This window comes from Pteropus medius, unplaced genomic scaffold, assembly GCF_902729225.1.
Source record: "Pteropus medius unplaced genomic scaffold, Ma_sr-lr_union100, whole genome shotgun sequence".
NCBI lineage: Eukaryota > Metazoa > Chordata > Mammalia > Chiroptera > Pteropodidae > Pteropus > Pteropus medius.
The window spans coordinates 17,621,865-17,639,442 of NW_024340696.1; the positions used below are offsets into that span (position 1 = coordinate 17,621,865).

A 17,578-nucleotide genomic window follows, 5' to 3' on the forward strand; every position below is an offset into this window, starting at 1 on the left:
TGTAGCGAGTATATAAAAGGAGTGGAGACTTGTGTCCTCCCTAAGACTGTTATAATCTTAACATATTTATAATCTTACATATAGTAGGTCTCACTTTTATCCTAAAGGTCCCCAGGCTTCCAATCTCTTGAATCAAACCCAATTCTTCCAAAAGGTAGCTCCTTACTCAAGATAGCAAGCTCTGACATCCAGTATCACTATTGTTAAGGGACCAAAATTTATTCAGAGAACGTTATAGTAGCTTTATAGAATGGGCTATCTAGTTCAAGTTTCCACAGATCTCACATGCATCTCCTCGCAGCATCCATTTCTGAAACCCGTCAGCCATATTTAAAAGCCATTTTGTACAAAAGTTGTTTCCATCGGCCTGGATTTTTCTATAATACTTTCTTTACTCCTTACGCTTATTCATACTTTCAATAATCTCTTTTATATATGAATGTCTTCTGCAAATGACAGGACTTTTATAAACTGTCAATGTGAAATAATACATTATTGTGATTTTGGAAATGTCTGTCACTGGTGTCATAAATATTACACTGTCAAGGGCAGTGGCATTAACTGTCATAGCTCTTTTGGAAGAGATCCCAACTATAGTTCTGTTGGAGTACATGAAATTGTTATTCACTGTGTTTGGGGAGAATTTAGAGCATTAAGCAATTGGTTATTGGTTGGGCTAAGTTAAAATGGTGGGATTATATATGGTCCAAGAAAGGAAATGTGGGGAGAAAAGTGCATCTCGTAGTGGCCCTGAAGTTCCTGCTAAGGCTGAGCAACTCTTCTCTGGCACCACTGAGATCATAACAAACGAAAGAGACGTGAAATGCAGGTAGAGAGGTTTCAGTCAGATATGTTTATCACTGAATGCTGAAGAAAGTTGCTAAAGGAGATGTGTGGAGGCTTCCTCTTGGGAAGAAGCTTTTGAAAACAGAACAGGCATCTGCCCAGGTGTTGTTAGGCTTGAATCAGATTATATCAAGAGTTTACAATTAACACACATGGATATGTATACATATGATATAACGTATGCGTGTATATATAAAATTTATTTCAAAGCTATATATGATAGGTATCACAAGAGAGGCTCAGAACGTTATAAGTGATCAGAGGAAAGAAAAGTGACTTCTTGCTAGGTGCGTGTTAGGAATCATTTTGTAAAAGAGATGGCATTTGAAGTGAGCCTTCAAAGATCACTAGGATCCCAATCAATGAAACCCGGGGCAGGAAGAGGCGATCTTAGGCAGAGGAAACTGGATGGTGAAAGGTACCGATCAGGAAGTTCAAGGTGTGTTTGGCAATCAGTTAAGAAGTTCACTTTGGCTAGAGCTTAGAATTCTGGCCCATTAGTGCCAAACTGCAAAGGGCCTTGAATCGCCGGTTAAGGGGCCTGACCTTTTTTCTTCAAGCTCTGGTAAACCATAGAAGGTTTTTGAACAGGGGAGTAGCTTGATCATAGTATCGTTCTGAGATTGATGTGGAAATAGTGCAAGGGAAGGAAGGTGAAGAGATTGCAGAAAGGACCGTTAGAAGGCTCGAACTAAGTTGAGTGTGGAAAGGAAGGGATGAATTAAATTGCAAGAGGTTTTTTTTTTACCCCTAAAGGAAGATGTTCTAGAACTTGATTTCAAACTCAGTAGGTATGGGGAGGTTATGGAGAAGGAGTCCACGGAGATAACTTTTAGATTTCGAGTCAGGAATAGTGGTAGTACCTTTAACAGTGCAAATAATGCAGTTGGGAGGAGACACTACTTAGGAGAGAGAGTAGTTGTACCTTTAACAGTATAACTAATGGGGACGGGAGGAGATTTTAATCATGGGTGACGTTGGAAGGGAGTAAGGTAGGCGATTTGGAGATTTTGCCCTCTGTATATGCCAGTGTAGATGGGGGACAAGCAGTTGGAAATGCGCAACTAGAACTTTAGAAAGAAGATTAAAACAAAGATTGGTATTTGGAAGACATCTGCCTAGAGATGTCTGAAGAAAAACCAAGGACAGAAGAAAAGCCAAGTACAGAATCTTGAGAAATTTTGTCATTTAGGGGACAGAAAGAATAACTGAAAACAGAGAGGCAACCACTGGAGAGGCCAGGACAGAACCTGCAGTGCTGAGAAGCAAGTCTGAGCAAGGAATATGCAGATGGGGAAAAGGTCTTTGAAATGAACGGTCACTGGTGACTTTGAAAAAGGTAACGTCAGAGTGATGGGGCTCAAGAGTTATAGAGTATGAGTCTGTGGTGAAGAAGTAGAGTTGGTGAGTCTAGACTACCCTTTTGAGAAATGTGATAGGGAATCCGTCTTGAAATCAGTTAGAAACTGTGAGTCAAACTATTTGGATTGAAGATTGAATTAACGAGTTATTAAATAAGGCCCTTAGATTGAGATGGGAGGAGGGCATGATTTAAGCTATCATGGGTAGAACAAAAGATGGAGCTCGAACTGTAGAATTGTTCGTTTGTTATATATTTTAAATAGTTCCCTTTGCAGAGGACACATTTTGCACACAGCAGTGAGAAGAGTTAACCACTCTTCAAGTTATAACCTTGTGGTGGGTTTTGTGGTTCAATAACCTTTTTTATTCTTATCTTTGAGACCTACAATCAGAAATCTCAGTTGTGTAGGAAAGTAGCTTTCACTGCCCAGCATCCATTTCCAGGATCTGCAGTTAGTTCCCTAAGAACCAGGAGAATTTGTAACTGCTCTTTTAGACCAATAGCTTCAGCAAGATCAGGCAGTATGGTAGATGGACAGTGTTAAGAAAACGAACGGAGTATTTCGATTCAGGCCCATCTTTGTTCAGATTATGAGGTTGCCACTTTGGTAGCTGTCTGACTCAAGGAAACTGACTTACCTTATCTGAACTTCAGTTTTTCATCTCCTAAAATGGAGATATTAATATCTATCAAATTACAGTGTCCAGTCACAGGTTTGACAAAAATTTATTGAGTATCTTTGCACCAAATACTATGTTAAATGCCAGTGAATGAAGTAATAATACATGAAAGCTTGTAACAGTACCTGGCAGAACTAGTTTTCTTGCCAATTTCCCCAGCATTAGTCCTAAAGACTCCTGGTTACTTTAGGTAATTGTATGGGTTTGAAAGGAAAACAGAAAACCATTAGTCATTCCTCTCCACCACCACCACCACCACCACCACCACCACCACCACCACCACCACCCCACCCCCTGACCCCCCACCCCCACCTCTGGATACCTCCAGTCTTTAGAGATCGATGCTGGCAGTTCTTAGCTCGTTTGTACTTAATTAGAAAACCAACCCACGGGTACAGTTACTGACAGGGTAGCTAGACCCCTAACAGAACAACTCAGGTGGGCCACCTGCAACAAGTCAAACTCTTTATCTACCTTAACCTGTCCCCCAACCCAGGTCCCTTGTGTGGAAAGAAAGTAGGAAATATTGTCGGTACCCGGTGGGAGAGTTCAGGACCTTTACCATTCAGAGTGGACCGGCCACATCTCCAGCACAGGCTGTGTGGAGAGGAAGAAGTACCCACTAAACCCGGGTTAGCCAGGGGCCGCTGTCAGCAAGTCAAGCCGGCCCAAGCCCCAGTGGCCTCTTGCCTGAGCTCAACCCTGTTGGCAGGTCTAGTTACAGAGAAGGCATTGTCTTCCATACTCTCCAGGGAGCTATGGAGCCTCGATGCTCTGCCAGGAACCATGATTCTTCTGTAATACATACTCGCGGGTACCTGTGCTGGACACAGCTGGGCTTTGCTGGCCACAGTCTACAGGCATAATAACTGGCAACCAGGAGAATTGGTACAAGATTACAGGCAGAACAACCTTCAAAAGGAGGACCCTGGAGAGATTTGACTTTGTTTGCCACTGCCTTGGACCTGTCATTTGAGGAGAGAGAAGCTGTTGTCCAATGCCTGCATCATACCGTTTTGTTGAAATGCCTCAGTCTCTTTCCCCAATCACTCCTCAATTTGGAACCTAGGACAACTACTTCCTGAGTCTCAAAAGACTGCCAGCAAACAGGAAGGAAACTCCTTGTGAGTTATGGTAGAGCACGATGAGAAGAGCAAAGAATCCATTGCCCTTGCAAGCCTGGTTTGAAATCCAGCTCCACCACTCCCCAGGTCCAGGTCCTCGGACAAGTCGCTTAACCTCCCTCAGTCATACTTTCTCAGCTCATAACAGGAAGCTGCTCTACACTCAACCTTTGGGCATATAGAGGGCACTCCTTTAAGGAATCGATCAACAAGATGATGTATGTAAATTATTTGATATGTATTAGGTGCTCAACGTCGTTAATTTCCAGCCCTCATCTTGACCCCTAGAACTATGTTAATAAATAAATTTATATCATCTCATAATTAAGACTTAGGCCTTGGGAGCCAGAACGTGTAGGTTTGGCTCTGCCTCTTACTGGTAACTTGACCTTTGGACATGTTGCTTAGCCTTTCTGTGTCTCAGTCTTCCCAGTGCAAAGTGGGAATACCGGTAGGACCTGCCCCATGTAGGGTCGTTGTGAGGATGAAGTGGGTAACTAATACATCTAATGCACTTTTAACACAGCCTCGACACAATAAGTATTAGTTGTTGATTTGCGGTGTTGCTGGACCCAATGATGTTATTAGCTAGAAGAGCTCAAAATGAAATAGTAACAATTTTTTTTAGAAACATAATGACTAAAAGAATTGATAACAAAAGAATTGATTAACATAATTTGAAACAAGGTTTATAGTGCCTCTGAGGACAGAAGAAGAGACTTACGGTCTAAATTCAGCCCCTTCTAGCTAAATGGTTCTGCCTCTGATTAGTTTGTGCTTGTTGTAGCTCTTAGGTGCTGTGGGCCTGAGGAAAGAATTGACCTTTCTGAAATCCATCCTTGAGGTCCCCTTAACTTCAAAAGCGGTTTTTGCGGGCTTCTTTTCCCCCCTGGTCTGATGCTGAAGTGTCCTCATTACCCAGCTGTCACACTCAGTTGGCCTGATGGGCCAGGACCATTTCCAGCCAGTGTGCCTGCTCACTTCTGAGGGGGTCGCTGGCTGGCTTTGGGGGTGGGGCGGAGGTAGGGAGGTGGACTCCCTCCCGCTGCAGTGCTGGGCTGCTCTGTCCCTAAGTTGGTTGTTGCTGCTGGTTCTAACTTAGAAGTAGTTACGATTACGAAAGCTGTCCCATGTCAGCTTTAGCTTTCGTAGATGATCTTGTGGAAGTCGACTGACAGTTCTCAGACGTTGCCATTTATAGGCCCTCAGTGAATGTTGGTTGAGCGGATGAAGTGTTGATTGCTTCACATTGGGGTTTACCACCGCACTGTCTTCTTTCACCTTCATGTGTAAGAGCCCCCCTTTCTTGCCTTTTAAACTTCAGTAAGCTGAAGCTCAGATCCAAGTGTCTTTTTCCTTTCTACCAGTTACCTCCTCTTTGGCTGGCAGAGATGGGGTTAAGGATTGTTGGCGGCTAATCCACCTTGGTTTGAGGCCCGTTTGTGCTGACCTGGAAGAATGACTGGAATTTAAGGGGGAGGGAAAAAGATATCCTGACCTCCGCAGGCCCGTGGTCTCCAAACAGCATTCCCTGTTCCCTTTCTCCCACCGAACTACAATCCGAGCACCCCCAGGTCACCTCTTTGATCCCCACCCTCCCAACCTTTTAAGAGCCTGGGAGCGGGATGGGGCTGCTCGGGCTTCTTTTGTTGATGTCGAGCATTATGTATTTTGCTCTCATCTCTCAGCCTCTTGAACGTTTTCTCTTTTTTCCCTCCTCCCCTGTCCCTCTCATCTTCTCAACCGCCCTCCTTCCTAAACCACACAGGTCTGAGTGCATCAACAAGTTTGCTTCCGTCTTTGGAACAATGCCTCTTAAGGTGGTGGAGCACCGAGCTGACCCCGTCCTGTACAAAGACGACTTTCCCGAGAAGCTGAAGAGCTTCCCTAACATCGGCAGCTTGTAAACCTGCCTGGGGTGGAGGGCTGAATGTTCAGCTTGGACAGAGGAAAAGAGCATGGCCTCGCACACTCTGATACCAGGTGGGGGACCTTAGAGCCGAAGAGCGACATACTGGATCTTGGCATATACCCGCCTAACCTGCTTTCTCAAGAACAGGAACCTAGAGAGAATATCGAAGCACCTTGAGCCGCGCATCCTCTGTTCTTGCATTTCTTATGATCGCCGATGTGTTCTTTTTGAAAACGCCAAAGGGAAGCCTCAGCGGCATGCTCCAGGTGGACATCCAGCCCCAGCTCCCTCTGCTTCCAGTTCCGATGTAACAATCCGAAAGGAAACTTCACTGACTGCTAAGACTATCGAGAGAACCCTGCCAGCCCATTCTAGATGTGGGGAATCGTGGAAAAGGTTTCCATATCTCACTTTCAGTTATTTCAAATCATTGAGTTCTTTGGAGGAAAAGTCAAGCCCAGAATTTGGTGCAAAGTCCGCACATCGTGGTGGGATTCGATGTATCCCTTGGGACCTGGGGCACTGGCCTCATGCACAGAAGAGCACCAGCTACTGAGTCGGGATCCTGTAAGCTCCGTGAACTATTCCTTTTTTGGTTTGGCTTTTTGATATGATTAAAATTATTTTTTATTCCTTTTTCTACTACGTCTTAAACACAGATTATTGGTGGTCCAAGGAGCGTTCTCTCTTCTTTGTGTCTTTAACTCCATCCTCTGACCTTCATTCCACTCTGGAAGACAAACACCAGGAGGAGGACCTGGTGCTGTGTGCACAGAGCAGAAAAAGATCCCCAAACTAAACATACTAGGAGAAGATGTGTCCCAAAACCTGCAAAGGAATTGGTTCGCTTCCTTAATAGAGCCAGTCAATCTCTTATAGGTATTCCCAGAGAAAAACAGAGCGCTTCTCATACCTATGCACTTAGTCGCTCTCGCAAGCACCGTGCTGTCAACGTTGAAGGAGTGGCGACTCCAGCCCAAGGGGATGCCAGGATTTCCCTCGTTCTTTTGGTATAAACGTAACATTAGCCAGGGAGGTTCTGGCTAATGTTAAATGCTGCTATAACAACTGGTTTGCAATAGTTGCTGGTCTATTTAAATCGTTAAATTTCAGCATTTAGTAATACTGCACATGTGTGAATTATACCTCTTTAAGCCCAGTTGATGAACAAATCTGCTCTGGCAAATGTTAGATGGTATGGATTCGAAACAGATTTCTCTGGCTCTAATATTAAGATTAGCCACAGTTTGGGCTTTAGCCATAACATGTGTCCCCAGAACACAAAATACATAACAATTTGCTTGGAATATGGATACAATTACCGAAACCTAGTTGTGTGCCAGTCGAAGTCCCTAATACACCACCCATTGTTCTGTTGAGTGACATGAAGGTGAGCAGTTGTCACGAACTAGTTTTTAAACTTGTAGTTCTAACATGAGTCCCTTTAAATGTGTTCCTACAGACTTCGAGAGGTCAATGAAAAATTTCAGAAGTAGTAAAATTGGAACTGGAAATCACGAGAGCTTCATCGTTCATATCAAGGAGCGATCGACTCGGGCACTGTCAGAGGGGGAAGGGACGAGAGAGCGTCTCATCTTGTACATTCGTTTTGCATTTGTAGACACTGATTTTTTTTTTTTTCAACGTAGCGCAACTACAAACAGGTGCTTAATAAATTTTGAGGGGTTTGGGATAATTATATACTAGTCAGTGGGGGATATGGAAGTCATTTTAGTCTCATATTCATAATCCGGGGGATGGCATGATAGAAACCAAGAGAAAGTGATTTCTGATGTCCCCAGTTACTAGCAGCTGACACAGTGAGCACCTCTTACCTTTCTGGGGGTTATCTAGTTTGTTTTCCAAATTCGGGGCAAGTGGAGGGGAAGGGGCCTTACATTTAAATCCCTGCTGAAAGCCAGGAACGGTGCCGCCGTGATGTGTGGGTTATGTCACCCGCCGCGTTCTTCCCGCAGCCGAGCTTCCTCACGTGTGTCTGCCCCTCTCACGCCACTCAGGGCACTGCCGCAGTGACTGGTTTCTCATCCAGGTCTCCCTCCCACGGGGCACATTTTTTCTTTTCCTTTTTTTTTTTTTCAACTCGTGAGCCCTTTGATTTTGGAAGAGGAACTCCTTAATCTGAGACCACGGGGAGCCCTGGGGAGCTATGTTAGTGGGATTTTTATCACCTTCTTAGGAGTTATTGGACTTCCAAGGGCATCAAAACTCCATTTAAAGTACCTCATTACCCCCAGAAATTTTGGGGGTTTGATCTTGCAGGATAGCATAAGAGGATTTTTATTACAGAGTGAGCATTATATCCTAGGCACTTGAAAGCTCAGTTTCTACCCTATGAACAGACAGGTAGTACAGGTCACAGGGAGAAATTCAGGACGAGAATACAGAAAGTGATCATGATTCAGGGATTCAGGGGGGACTCGTGACTCCACCCCCTTATTAGTGTGTTTCTGAGCCACTCACCGGTAAGCCTCACCCATGAGCTTGAGTTGGGGTCATCATCTGTCCTTGGGATGCCATAGAGCCTGGTCTCAGAAGTGGAACAATAATGCTAATTAAAATGTCATGCCCTGGCCTATAGCAGACAACAGCTGGTTTTAGAGTAAGAAATCTTTTTTAAGAAATTGCATCCTACTGGCCAGTACAGATGAACCTGAGCTGATCATGGCCCTGGCCCAAATGTGTGCCCTCGGGGCTTGCTTTTGCCCTCTGGGGCCTAATTGGGAGGGGCCTGCTTAGAATGCCAAGGCTGAAAACACCTTAACTGGTTAACTTAGGTAGCTGTTTATAGTCTTAAATCATGTATTTTATCAAGACTCACACGTGTTTAGGCAAAAACCTTTTTTTTCCCCCTGGGAAAATTAAAGAGGAAAAAAATATAAATTTTGTTCTCAAAATCTCTTTCCTGCAGATGGTGCCATACTGTCTGTCTCTTTTTACTCAGGTGTCATAACATTCAAATTTCTGACAACTGGCTTCTCTGCCAAGCCTTCTGTACCTCCATCTAGGCTTCCAACTCATGGTTCTTAGGGGCGAGTTTCTCCGCTCCTTTTGAAAGAAAGTTACCATCGTACTGGCCTGTGCTGACCAGGACTAGGAGCTGGAAGAGGCAAGCCACCTCTTTGCTCTCATTCACCAAAGGAGTTGCTAGTAACCCCGTGTGATGCCAGCAGCTTCCTACGACGGAACTCGCAGACTAGAGTATTCTTAACCGCTGAAAGACAGCAGGTTTCTAGCCACAAGTTCTAAAGATATGATTGATGGGTTAAAACCCCAGATCCTTTGATGGTTTTCAGGCAAGTTAGAATTAAGAAGAAGATGGAGCAGAGACTGGGCTTAGGAAGTGGTTCAGTTCTTGCGAGACTCTTCCTGGCTCTGCAGCTGGAAGGTCCGTGGGAACCCAGCTAAGAGAGGAAAGGTTTGGGGTATTGGAAGTTTCCCATCAGCCCCCCATCCTGATCCTAGTGGGTTTTCTTTGCTTTGGGGACAGTGGCTTCTTTTTGGGTAGGCTGCTTTTTCCATTTCTCTTGGCCCAGGTAATCTGTTGCAGCAAAAGAAGCCACAGCAGGCTGTTCGCCACACAGCCCTGGCGCAGGGAGGCAGAGACAGAGTGCTAAACTGGCCCCAGCCTCCTCGGCCACTTCCTGAGGAGCAGCTCTGGCAGGAGTGCTAACCAGATCGGCAGGCAGCTGCCATCCAGGAAAGCTTTGGAAGCAACTTGAGCTTTCCACCGCAGGGCCTGGAGACAGATGGAATCTTGGGGCCTATCTGCTCACCTCACTCCCAGGCTCTGTTCCAAGCCCTGGGGCGCCCATCCTAGGCCAGTGTTTGATAGGCGCCATTTTTTTTACTCGTGAGTAAAATCCAGGACAGCTTTCGGCCCCAGGATGCCAACCATGCAGAGTCTGACAATCTGAACAGGCTTCCTTGAGCTGCTTCTGGCAGAAGACAGGCAGGCAGGTGGGCCTCCACTCTCAATTTAAGATTCTCCCCCTTTCTTTAGGGTGGGAGCATTCTAAGTTCAACCCTCAACCTCTCTTCCACACCCATTAAATGGACCGTCAGGATCCCCAGCTCCAGGCTTCGTGGCCTCCAGCCTCCCAGGGAGGGTGTGTGCATGTACTGGCAACTTTGTGTCTGACTCTTTAACGTCAGGCTCACCATTGCTGGCAACACAGGGCAGATGACGGGAGAGTGTGACCCCCTTTCCCAGCTTCCTTGGCCTCTTTTTTGAGGAAGGCGAGTGACCATCATCTGGGTCTGGTATTTTGTTTCCTCAAATTTACCACCTTTCCGGAGTAGAGCGTTTTCCTTTCTTTTTCCGATGGACTGAGCTCCAGGTTGCATCCCTCACAGTCCCCCTGGAGGGCACAGAGCTGTCGGGTGGAAGACAAAGAATAGAAAAGATGTCTGGGTGGTTCTCGAGAGGTACCTCAGCAAGGCGCTGTTTTCTCTACGACCTCTCAGGAGCTGCACGTGGGGTGAGAGCTGCCAACAGAGCAGGGACTGGAACCCATGTGTCTAGACATCAAGTGAGTCCCAAGCCATCAGCGAGTCCACGCCATCATGTAGAGCCTCCCCTTCAAATGCAGACAGTCACTGGCCTAACGGTGGTTTGACTTGTGATTTTTTTAACTTTATGATGCTGCAGAATTGATACGCAGTCAGCGGAGACTGCACTTCACATTTTGAATTTTGATCTTTTTCTGGCTAACGATATACAGTCTGGTACTCTCATGATGCTGGGCAACGGCCATGAGATGATTTTGCCCAACTGTAGGCTAATGTAGGTGTTCTAAGCGCATTTAATGTAGGCCAGGCTAAGCTGTGATGTTTGGTAGGTTAGGTAACATTAAATGCATCTTTGACTTAACGATATTTTCAAGTTTCAATGGGTTTACTGGGACATAAGTCCCATCATAAGTCAAGGACCATCTACAGATCCACTTGGGCTTTTATTTACAGCCACCAACGTATATCATTAGCTACTCTACCCAAGGATAAACTCAAGGATGTCTGGTTTTCTGGTAATCACAGCTGAAGAACAACCAACTAGTTACTGATCCAGGTGAGGTAAGCGCATTTATTCAGTCGTTCAGTTTTTCTAATTGTTCATTCATTCATTCATTCATCAAAATACAGTCTTCGCCGGGCCCTGTGCTCCGTCTGGGAGAAAGTCGAATGAGACATTGTCCTGCTCTCATGGAGCTCTGGTTCCAGCAGGAGTTCTTGAGCTCCGTGAGACAGCGCGAGCCCGTCGCTGGCCTAGGACTCCACACACACATGCTTTAGTCCCAGCTGTAAATGAGTATCCATTAACACTGTCTCCTTTGGTCCCTGGAGGATGCAGGATGGTTTTATTTCCCCTTCCCGTAGCACCTTGAGTTGTCCCCTTGCCCTCCCTTGGCCTCGAAGGAGTCCACTCTGATGCCGGTTTCCTCAACCGGAAACTCGAGATAGCGAGAGCACTAGATTGAGGTCGGCGAGAAGGAATGAGGTATCAGATCTCTTCTCCTCTTTACCAGAGCCTCCACCAGATTGGACCTGGTGATGCTGGCAGCCAACCCTCTTCCGGCCCCTATTCCTGCTCACCCTGTTACCAGAGAGCTTGAGGGTCTGGATCCTATCTGGCCCCGTCAGGGTGGATTACCGAATGAGCAGTTCTTTTGCCCCAGTCCCTTTCCTGTGCTAAAAATAAGCCCCATGTTTATTTTCTTGTGTTATTGAAATGAGCACTTGGGATTTGGGCCTCTTGACGAGTCCAGAGAGCGTCCATCCGGTGCCTGGTGAGGGCCCTGCCTGCCTGGCTGCTGTCTGAAGCGATTTGGAGTTCTCCCCCTGTGTTTTGGATGTGGCTTAATTTCGATAGTAAGGGCTGTATGCAGCCCTGTATCTGCTGATTTTCAGGTTTCAGCTTTCTGCCAGCCTCACTGCCTGCTTAGAAGTGAAGTTGTGTTTCTCATTAAGGGGATAACAGCCACAATTGAGGTAATTAACGAAAATTGTGTATTGGTGGCAGCAGCTCCTATAGGATTACCAATAGTCTCTCTCGGTAGGTTTGGAGGGGCTTACCTTCATCTCCTCCCTTCTGCCTACCCCGCACCCAGTCTCTGTCCTTGTTTTCTGGACATAGGCCCAGTAATTTCTCTCCTAACAGCCTTGTTCTTGTCACCAGTTTGGTTTGATGTATTGGCAACTTGGCCAAAGGAAGATCCCATTAACTTCATCTTCTCCGAAATGCATGGAAGATGCAGGGAATTTTTTTTTTTTCTCTCATAAGCACCTTCCAGTTGTCAGTTGTACCTTGGCCTTTTCTTAGGAGTTATAAGGAGGAATATTCGTTAATAACAGATGGGTGCTGCTTTAGTTCCATGGCTGCACCGTCTCCATGGAGAGGGTGACCTAGAACAGTGCTGGGATAAAAAGGAAACATCTGGCATCCCAGTGCAATGTATCATGTGCCATGTGACGTCTGGAAATTAGGAAATGTTCCGAGTTAGGACTTGCTAAGGAATGGTTTCTGGCTTCTTCAGGCTTTGACAAAACATCAAAAGTAGCCATTGAGATTATGAGCAGGACACGGCATCGTCTATTAGAACTTGGGCTAAAGATCATTATCTGGCTTCTCGGGATGGATTAGCTTGGTACATTCCTCAGCAGAGAAATCTTTTCATGGACACAACCTGAACCTTGAGGTCTACTAATGAAGAGAATTGCATCTAACAACCAGATTTAATTCACTTTCAGAGAAGGGACCAGGAGAAAGTAAATTTTTACTTCTGTGTTTTTAAGTCTGTCGACTCCTAAGAATGCTTTTCCCTTAAAAAATAAAAAGCCTGATGAGGTGGATTCATTCCATCAATAAGTATTTATTGAACACTTATTACATGCCAGATACTGTTCTGAGTGTGAGGATGCTGCATTCAACAAAAGTACCTACTCTCATCAAGTTTACATTCTAAGAAAGAAGACCACCAAAATAAGTAAATTAATATAATTTCAAATGGTAATAAATGCTATGAAGAAAATAAAGCAAGAATAAGGGGAGACAGATAGTGACTTAGGCACGAGGAGGTCTTTTAGGTGGGTTGGTCAGAGGTGACGTTTAAGCGCAGGTGTAAATGCTGTGAAGGAACGGACCACGAAGGTAGCGGGCAGAGGGAAGAGCTAACATAGAGGCCTTCGGGCAGGTGCAAGCTCAGCTTGTTTTAAGAGCGGCAAAAACTCCTGTGTGGCTGCAGTGCGGTGAGTGTGGAGAGCAGATGAGTGGGGGGAGTGGATGCCAGAAAAGGAGCCAGGGCCAAATTGTGTTAGGACCATCCAGGCCAAAAGTATTCTAGATTTTTATTGTGAGCGTGATAGGAAGACGCTGAAAGATTTTAAACAGAGGAATGACATCTGAATGGTATTTTTTTTTTTCCTTCAAGATCATTTTGGCTCATGTGTGGAGAATGGGCTGTAGGGAGCAAAAATGAAAGGAAGGCCATCGGGAGGCTGTTTTAGGGAGCCCAAGTGAGAGTCAATGGTGGCAGCAGAGGTGCTGAGAAGTTATACTGGGAGTAGACTCTACTGGGTTTACGGATGAATTGAATATAGTTGAAAGCAATAGAGGAATTACAACTAACTCCTAGGTTTTTGTCCTGAGTAACTGAGTGATACCGTTAACTGAAATATGGCAGACTGGCAGGGGTGAAGGCAGGGAAAATCAAGAGCTCTATGTTAGACATGCTAAGTTTGAGATGTCTGTTGGACACCTAAGGGGCAGGGTCATTTAAGCAGTGAGATATCTAGAGCTCAGGGGAAATGTTAGGACTGACAATAGAGACGGGATGTAGAATCAGAGGACTAGATGAGATACCCAGAGAGATACCCACAGGCAGAAAAATGAAGAGGTCAGGGGTCTGATTACTGGGCCTACTCTAACCTACACAGGTAGAAAAGAAAAGGAAGAACCACAGAAGGAGACTCAGGAATTGCTAGTGAGTTTTGGGGAAAAAAACCAAAAACCAGAACCGGAAGATAACTGTAAGACAGATTGTGAGAAATTAAAGACGCACACTAAAAACATTTTTAAAAGAGGCATAGCTAATAAAGACAATCCTGGAGACGGAATACCAGAAAAACATTCAATCAAAAAGAAGGCAGGGAGAGAAGAAAGAGTAAACAAAGAACAGATGGAACAAATAAAAAAGCAAGAGTAGACTTAAAACCACATATCAATAATTATGTTAAATGTAAATGGTCTAAACCTTCTAAATAAAGGGCAGAGATCACCTTGAATTAAAAAGCAAGAGTGATCATATGCTATCTGCAAGGAAAACACTAAAATATAGTTTAAAAAGTAAAGGGTAGAAAAAGATATACTAGGCGAATATGAATTATAAGAAAGTGGGAGTGATTTTATCAATAAAAGACAAAGTAAATTTTAAAACAATATTGCCAGAGAGAAAGGAATCTTTCATCATGATAAAGGAGTCAATTCAAGAACACAGAACAGGTCATTCTAAACGTGTAGGCACTGAATAACAGTGTTTCAAAATATATAAAGTAAAAACTAACAACTGAAAGCAAAATAGAAAATTCACAATTATATTTAGTGTTTCAACACTTCCCTCTTAGTAATGGAAAAACAAATTGATAGAAAAATCAGAAATATACAGATGACCTGAATAACACTATTAACCATTCTTAAGTGTACATGAAACATTCGCCACACCCATGTGTTGCACCATAAAATGTCTCATTAATTTTAGAGGAAATGAAAACATAAAAAGTATGTTCTCTGATCATAATCAGAAATCAATAGATATCTGGGAAATTCCCACTAGTTGGAAATAAAATAACATATTGCTAAATAGTGTATGAGTTAATAAAGACATGAAGGAAATTAGAAAGTATTTTAGGCCGAATGAAAATGAAAACATTTTATCTAAATGTGTTGAGTGGAGTACTTGGAGAGCTATAGCTTGAAGTTCTTATATGAGCAATGAAGAAAACTAAAATCAATGATCTGAGCTTCTACCTTAAGAAACTTGAAGAGCAAATCAAATCTAAAGTAAGTAGAAGAAAGAATAAAGATAAGAGTGGAAATAAATGAAATAGAAAATGGACAAACAATGGAGAAAAATCAGTTAAACAAAACTGGTTCTTTGAAAAAATCAATAACTTCTATAGACTGCCCGAGGAAAAAAAGAGAAAAGACAAATTACCAGTATCAGGAATCAAAGAGGAGACTTTGGTACAGACTCTAAAAATATTAAAAGATGGATATATATGAACAACTTTATACTGATAAATTCTACAACATACATGAAATGGACACAATCCTTGAAGACACAATTTGACAAATTGCCCTCAAGAAGAAATAGAAAATCTCAATAGCCCTGTATCTGTTTAAAGCAACAAAGCTAATTTAAAACTCCCACAAAGAAAAATCCAAGTCCATATAGTTTTACTGGTAAATTCTGTCACACAACTAAGGAAGAAATAATACCAATGTCATACAAACTCTTTTCAGAAAATAGAAGAAGAGGAAATATGTCTCAACCCATTTTATGTGGCCATTATTGCCTTGATACCTAAGCCAGACAAAAACATAACAAGAAAACTGCAGAACAATAGCTCTCCCGATTATAGACACAAATCCTTAACAAAATATCAGCAAATTGAATCCATCGATACACAGAAAGGGTGATACATACGTGACTAAAGAATACGAGGTTGGTCTAACGTTTGAAAATCAATCACTATGATTCAGAAAGTTAAAATAAAAGAGTATAACCATGATTATTTCAACAGAGCTAGAAAAGACATTTGACAAAATTCAATACCAATTCATAGCAGCTTTATTCACAATAGCCAAAAACTGGAAACAACTCAAATGTTTAACAACAGATGAATGGATACACAAACGGTGGTGTATCCATACAATGAAACAAACATACAACTAAGCAACAGAAATAACGAACTACTGAGACACACAACATAGATGAGTTTTCAGAATAGGTGAGTAAAAGAAGCCAGCTACAAAAGAGTGCATACTGTAATCCATGGCATAATACATACAGACGTCTCTTACATTATATAGCTATATCCCACTAATATGAAATTTTACAACAGGCAAAACCAATCTAGAGTGACAGAAAGTAGATCAACAGTGCCTGGAGCTGGAGATTGACTGGGGTGAGGCACAAGGTAACTCAGAGGTGAGGGGAATGTTCTATATTTTGATTGAAGTGATGGTTATGTATGTATATATATTTGCCCAAGCTCATCCAACTTCTGGACTTAAAATTGGTGCATTTTCTGTTATGTACATTATACCTCAATAAAGGTGAATTTTAAAGTGGTGGTTGAAAACTCATCTTTCACAGTTCTTCGATTTGGTCGTGTCCTGGTACTCCTTTCCCTCCGTGACCTGAATGATTGCTTAAGACTTCAGGATGTAGGCTACCTACAGTTCCAGTGCCTCAGTTTAGTGTTGTATATTGTGTTCTTGACGTGCAGTTCAGACTTGCCAGCCATCTGGCTGACATTCATTAAGTGCTTGCCATGATACTGTGCCAGGCGCTATAGGGAAATAGGTGAAGAAGACACCATTTTTGCTTTCAAGGAGCTTATGATCGTATTAATAAGAACAAGAAATAAGTCACCTATAGTCCTATCTACTGTGCAAGACAGTACACGATTAAGGGTGAATTGCACACGTTGCCCGCTATGGAAGGGGAGTGCGATCACTTCCAACCTGGCGAAGGAGGTGGCGCTTGAGGTGGGCTTTGGAGAATTAACAGGTGGCCTTAGGAGGATTGGGGTGAGTGGGGAGGTTGGGGGAGGCCCTTTGGCCTGAGAGGAATGAAAGGAAGAAGACGGGGAAGCATGATGGATGTCCTGTTTGGCACGAACAGGCCGGGTTGGAGAATGAGAAGAGATGAGGCTGGATAGCAGTTTAGGGCTAAACACAAGAGCTGAAATGTCTGTCTGTCGGCGGTGTGAAGGCTTTTCAGCTGATGGTTCCGGTTAGGGCTGCGGTTGGGGCTGGTCCTTGGCACCATCACGTTGGCATCAGTATCTATGATGGAGCAGAATGAGGGGGTGGGGACGAGGAGTGGGATGTAACCACTCAGCAGTAGCCTAGGTAGAAAGTGACAAGGCATTGAACCAAGTGGCTACTGAGCCCATTTTGGAACTTGCTGGGACCCGCTGAGACCCTTTGGGACCTGGGGCTGGGAAGAGCAGCCCCTTGTCCATTTCTGTGACTTCCTCTCATCTGTATGACACTTCGCAGCTCCGCTGCTTGTTACAGACTGAATTGTGTTCCCCTGCAAAATTTATGCATTGAAGCCCCAACCCCCAATGTCACGGGATTTGGAGATGGGGCCTATAAGGAGGTAATAAAGGTTAAGTGAGGTCATAAGGATGGGGTCTTACTTTGAGAGGACTGATATCCTTGTAAGAAAAGGAAGAGACACCAGAGCTCTCTGTGCATAACAGACACCATGTGAGGACACGTGAGAAGGTGGCCTTCTACAAGGCAGGAAGAGAGGCCTCACTAGAAACTAGATCTACCAGCACCTTGATCGTGGAATTCCAGCCTCCAGACTGTGAGAAAATCACCATTATTTAAGCCACCCAGTGT

General features: G+C 43.9%; 1 protein-coding gene across 1 annotated transcript in view; it reads left to right on the forward strand.

Annotated features, from left to right (window-relative positions):
• The window catches only part of LOC120609297 (exostosin-2-like), a 78,404-nt gene extending 62,116 nt beyond the window's left edge, over positions 1-16,288 (forward strand). Inside the window, exon 8 of the mRNA XM_039871723.1 lies at positions 5,782-16,288. Coding sequence (XP_039727657.1) covers positions 5,782-5,920 — 139 coding nt within the window. The 3' untranslated portion in view covers positions 5,921-16,288. The remainder of the gene's footprint in view (positions 1-5,781) is intronic.
• Positions 16,289-17,578: the final 1,290 nt, after the last annotated feature.